The following is a 7,500-nucleotide window of genomic DNA, read 5'->3' on the forward strand; positions in this document are numbered from 1 at the left end:
ACAGGAAATTAAACACATTGCTAATAGAGAGAGAGAGAGAGAGAGAGAGAGAGAGAGAGAGAGAGAGAGAGAGAGAGAGAGAGAGAGGGGAAGAGAGAGAGGGAGAGAGAGAGAGAGATAAAGGGATGATCAATATTAGTTGCTCATGATAATTGTCTCCGCCCACATGCTTCCAGTTAAACCACACCCGCTTTTACATGGAACGCTGAACCACTATTTACAAACTCGTTCTAAATGTGGTGTGTAGCTGATAGCAGCATCACTATCGTGTTGTCATGGCAACCTTTCTAGTGGTGTCTAGAGTTGTTAGAAACTGAGCTAAAACGCGAAGTGAGGTAAAGAAAATGCATTAAAACTCTATAGCCCATAATACCATCACACACACACACACACACACACACACACACACACACACACACACACACACACACACACACACACACGTCTGTTTTGACACAACCCTTATTAATCTAGACTCTAAAGAACAACTGTTTAACACCAGCACACACACACACACACACACACACACACACACACACGGCAGCAGGCAACAGAGACTCCGATTGTGTTTCATGTTTAATTTTACACTAACAAGTTTAAACAGGTCTGAAAAAGAAACTCAGTTCCAGTTGTCTCTCTAAAACACACACACACACACACACACACACACACACACACATTTACTCTCACACTTACTACACTCACTCACTGCATATACATTCACACTGCATTCGCACGCACACACTGCATTCACACACTGTACTCACACTTACACACAACTGTACTTACTACACTCACACTGTGCACACTGTGCACACGCACACTGCATTCACACGTACAACTGTACTTACTACACTCACACTGTGCACACTGTGCACACGCACACTGCATTCACACGTACAACGGTACTTACTACACTCACACTGTGCACACTGTGCACACGCACACTGCATTCACACGTACAACTGTACTTACTACACTCACACTGTGCACACTGTGCACACGCACACTGCATTCACACGTACAACGGTACTTACTACACTCACACTGTGCACACTGTGCACACGCACACTGCATTCACACGTACAACTGTACTTACTACACTCACACTGTGCACACTGTGCACACGCACACTGCATTCACACGTACAACTGTACTTACTACACTCACACTGCACGCACGCACACACTGCATTCTCTCTCACACACACACTGTACTTATTACACCCACACACTGTATCCACTTGTCCTTACACACACAACAAAATAGTCACACCTGCAATGCCACAGCTGTGTCACACTCGCCCCACACACGTGACACAAAACCACACATCTGTAACGAGTGTTTCTACAAAATGCAGGAGTAAAAAATGCAGGTCTGAGAAGTGACTGAACACAAGCTCTGTGTGTGTCTGTGTGTGTGTGTGTGTGTGTGTGTGTCAGAGCTGGTTGCTGTGTGGTCTGATGAACTATATAAAGCCGACACAGTAGTGACGAAAATAAATCCAAGGCATCAGAGTCTATAAAACACTTCAACAAACAGAACCCGAGACCCCCATCAGAAAGTAGAACACCACAAACACAACACAGATAAATACACAAAACGCACACATTCACTCTGGTGTGCTGCGTAGTGAGAACCACCTTCAGCTGATGGGTCTAATTTGCATCTAGTGGGGGTTTTGTTTCACTCAGGGCTTTGTATTGTGTTGTACTGAATACAAAACACATCTACATACGCCAACACACACAATACACACGCAACTTCCTCTGATGTGTTTTTAATCAGGAACATGATTTTTAATCCACGGTTTCATGACTAACACATGATAACGGTTGAACCTGACCAGGTCGTGGTCAGCCTGGTCCTAATAACAATACACTGAGATTTAATTCTGAGTTCAAACACTGATTTCTAGATTATCCTGCCCTCCAGTCACCAGACCTTCTCCTCTGAACCTTACCGGCCACCAGACCTTCTCCTCTGAACCTTACCGGCCACCAGACCTTCTCCTCTGAACCTTACCGGCCACCAGACCTTCTCCTCTGAACCTTACCGGCCACCAGACCTTCTCCTCTGCACTTTACCGGCCACCAGACCTTCTCCTCTGAACTTTAGCTAGCTAGTTGGTGGTGTGTCTGACTACAACATGACCAATTTGAACCTATTTACACCAACAAGATGAAGAAAATTCAACAAAGCTTAATTTAACAGAACTCGCACAAACCAATATAAATCCCCCCCTGGTTACCACAGAAACTGCAAAAAGAAGCGTATCCCAAAATAAAAACGTTTAGTGTTACAGATTTCCCTCTGACACTGGAGACTCCTTCCGTACACATCACATGATCACATCATCTTCCAGAACACTTCATGATTACTACAAAACTCTTCTACTATCAGAGAGAGCTGCTGTAAATAAACACCTCCTCCTGACCAATCAGGATCCAGAAGGAGGAGAGGAGAGAAAAAAAAAAAAAAACACGCGCCGCTTTATTATTGCAGGACCTCATTAACGCCGCCACACACCTTTGCGCATGCGCAGGAGCGCTCATAATGAAGGATTGATGAGTTATTATAGGGACTGCTGAAATCCGTGCCCTCACCTACATGCCGTGTGTGTCGGGGTAAAGCCCTGCATGTGGAGCTCCTCACACTCCTCTCTCCACTTTCATCCATTCTTCTCTTCTCTTCTCTTCTCTTCTCTTCTCCTTTCTTCTCTTCTCTTCTCTTCTCTTCTCTTCTCTTCTCTTCTCTTCTCGCTTCTCCTCCACTTCGCTCTTTATTTTATTCCGTTCCTTTCTTCTTCTTTTTTTTCCCCTCCACTTTGCACTCCTCTGCACTCATCTCACTCCTTTCTCTTCTCCGGTTTCTTTCATGCTTCCAGGTTTCTCTTTGCTCTGAACTTGTTCTTCTGCTCTGGGGTTCAGTCCCCCATAAAACACATGAACACACCGCTTCCTGACACGCACGCGTTCTGCCGACAGCAAACCGTTGAGCCTCATGGGATATGCAGTCCACACCCCAGACCACGCCCACTTTTGAATTTTAAACTACAGGATAGGTTTATTCTCTGCAGTGTGGGTTTCACATGAACATATACTACATTTATATATATATTCATCTGTTCACACACACACACACACACACACAACACTGATGACACACACAACACACTGTTCACACACACACAACACACTGTTCACACACACACAACACACTGATCACACACACACAACACACTGTTCACACACACACACACAACACACTGATCACATACACAACAAACTGATAACACACACAACACATTGATCACATACACAACACACTTATAACACACAACACACTGTTCACACACACACAACACACTGTTCACACACACACAACACACTGTTCACACACACACACAACACACTGATCACACACACAACACACTGATAACATACACAACACACTGATCACACACACACAACACACTGATCACACACACACAACACACTGATCACACACACACAACACACTGATCACACACACACAACACACTGATCACACACACACAACACACTGATCACACACACACAACACACTTATAACACACAACACACTGATCACACACACAACACACTGTTCACACACACAACACACTGATCACACACACAACACACTGATCACACACACACAACACACTGATCACACACACACAACACACTGATCACACACACACAACACACTGATCACACACACACAACACACTGATCACACACACACACAACACACTGATCACACACACACAACACACTGTTCACACACACAACACACTGTTCACACACACAACACACTGATCACACACACAACACACTGATCACACACACAACACACTGATCACACACACAACACACTGATCACACACACACAACACACTGATCACACACACACAACACACTGATCACACACACACAACACACTGATCACACACACACAACACACTGATCACACACACACACAACACACTGATCACACACACACACAACACACTGATCACACACACACAACACACTGTTCACACACACACAACACACTGTTCACACACACACACAACACACTGTTCACACACACACACACAACACACTGTTCACACACACACACAACACACTGTTCACACACACACACACAACACACTGTTCACACACACACACACAACACACTGTTCACACACACACACACAACACACTGATCACACACACAACACACTGATAACATACACAACACACTGATCACACACACACAACACACTGATCACACACACACAACACACTGATCACACACACACAACACACTGATCACACACACACAACACACTGATCACATACACAACAAACTGATAACACACACAACACATTGATCACACACACAACACACTGATCACACACACAACACACTGATCACACACACACACACACACACACAACACACTGATCACACACACACACACACACAACACACTGATCACACACACACACACACACACACACCACACTGATCACACACACACACACACACACACACAACACACTGATCACACACACACACACACACACAACACACTGATCACACACACACACACACAACACACTGATCACACACACACACACACACACAACACACTGATCACACACACACACACACACACACACAACACACTGTTCACACACACACAACACACTGATCACACACACACAACACACTGTTCACACACACACACACAACACACTGATCACATACACAACAAACTGATAACACACACAACACATTGATCACATACACAACACACTTATAACACACAACACACTGATCACACACACACAACACACTGTTCACACACACACAACACACTGTTCACACACACACACAACACACTGATCACACACACAACACACTGATAACATACACAACACACTGATCACACACACACAACACACTGATCACACACACACAACACACTGATCACACACACACAACACACTGATCACACACACACAACACACTTATAACACACAACACACTGATCACACACACAACACACTGTTCACACACACACAACACACTGATCACACACACACAACACACTGATCACACACACACAACACACTGATCACACACACACAACACACTGATCACACACACACACAACACACTGATCACACACACACAACACACTGATCACACACACACAACACACTGTTCACACACACAACACACTGATCACACACACAACACACTGATCACACACACAACACACTAATCACACACACACAACACACTGATCACACACACACAACACACTGATCACACACACACAACACACTGATCACACACACACAACACACTGTTCACACACACACAACACACTGTTCACACACACACACAACACACTGATCACACACACACACAACACACTGATCACACACACACACAACACACTGATCACACACACACAACACACTGTTCACACACACACACAACACACTGTTCACACACACACAACACACTGTTCACACACACACACAACACACTGATCACACACACAACACACTGATAACATACACAACACACTGATCACACACACACAACACACTGATCACACACACACAACACACTGATCACACACACACAACACACTGATCACATACACAACAAACTGATAACACACACAACACATTGATCACACACACAACACACTGATCACACACACACACACACACACAACACACTGATCACACACACACACACACACACACACAACACACTGATCACACACACACACACACACACACACCACACTGATCACACACACACACACACACACACAACACACTGATCACACACACACACACACACACAACACACTGATCACACACACACACACACAACACACTGATCACACACACACACACACACACAACACACTGATCACACACACACACACACACACACACAACACACTGATCACACACACACACACACACACACACACACAACACACTGTTCACACATACACAACACAATGATCACACACACAACACACTGTTCACACACACACAACACACTGATAACACACACAACACACTGATCACACACACAACACACTTATAACACACACAACACATTGATCACAAACACAACACACTGTTCACACACAACACACTGATCACACACACAACACACTGATCACACACACAACACACTGATCACACACACAACACACTGATCACACACACAACACATTGATCACACACACAACACACTGATAACACACACAACATACTGTTCACAAACACAACACACTGTTCACAAACACAAAACACACTGTTCACACACACACAACACACTGATAACACACACAACACACTGATCACACACACAACACACTTATAACACACACAACACATTGATCACACACACAACACACTGATCACACACACAACACACTGATCACACACACAACACACTGATAACATGCACAACACACTGTTCACAAACACAACACACTGTTCACACACACAACACACTGTTCACACACACAACACACTGTTCACACACACAACACACTGATAACACACACACAACACACTGATAACACACACAACACACTGATAACACACACAACACATTGATCACATTCACAACACACTGATAACATACACAACATACTGTTCACAAACACAACACACTGATCACACACACAACACACTGTTCACACACACAACACACTGTTCACAAACACAACACACTGATCACAAACACAACACACTGATCACACACACACAACACACTGTTCACACACACAACACACTGATCACATACACACTGATAACATACACAACACACTGTTCACATACACACTGATAACATACACAACACACTGTTCACAAACACAACACACTGTTCACAAACACAACACACTGATCACACACACACACAACACACTGATCACACACACACACAACACACTGTTCACACACAACACACTGATAACACACACAACACACTGATAACACACACAACACATTGATCACATACACAACACATTGATCACATACACAACACACAGATAACATACACAACACACTGTTCACAAACACAACAAACTGATCACACACACAACACACTGTTCACACACACAACACACTGATCACATACACACCGATAACATACACAACACACTGTTCACAAACACAGCACACTGTTCACACACACAACACATTGATCACATACACAACACACTGATAACACACACAACACACTGTTCACACACACAACACACTGATCACATACACACCGATAACATACACAACACACTGTTCACAAACACAACACACTGTTCACACACACAACACACTGATCACATACACACCGATAACATACACAACACACTGTTCACAAACACAACACACTGTTCACACACACAACACACTGATAACACACACAACACACTGATAA

At 44.0% G+C, this 7,500-nt stretch overlaps 1 protein-coding gene across 5 annotated transcripts in view; it reads right to left on the reverse strand.

Annotated features, from left to right (window-relative positions):
* Window positions 1–7,500, reverse strand: part of stard8 (StAR related lipid transfer domain containing 8) — a 25,831-nt gene that overhangs the window by 16,093 nt on the left and 2,238 nt on the right. The window contains exon 1 of one of the 5 annotated variants that reach the window (XM_083530918.1): window positions 2,611–3,043. The exons of 3 other annotated variants lie outside the window; for them this stretch is intronic. Coding sequence is in view for 1 of the 2 variants with exons in the window: in XM_083530916.1 (XP_083387042.1) it covers window positions 2,607–2,679 (73 nt within the window). In the remaining variant the exon portion in view is untranslated. Of the gene's footprint in view, window positions 1–2,606; window positions 3,044–7,500 lie in introns of those variants that run through there. One more of the 5 variants, XM_083530916.1, reaches the window with a different exon arrangement.

The sequence above is a fragment of the Silurus aristotelis genome, assembly GCF_946808225.1.
Source record: "Silurus aristotelis genome assembly, chromosome: 26".
Lineage (NCBI taxonomy): Eukaryota > Metazoa > Chordata > Actinopteri > Siluriformes > Siluridae > Silurus > Silurus aristotelis.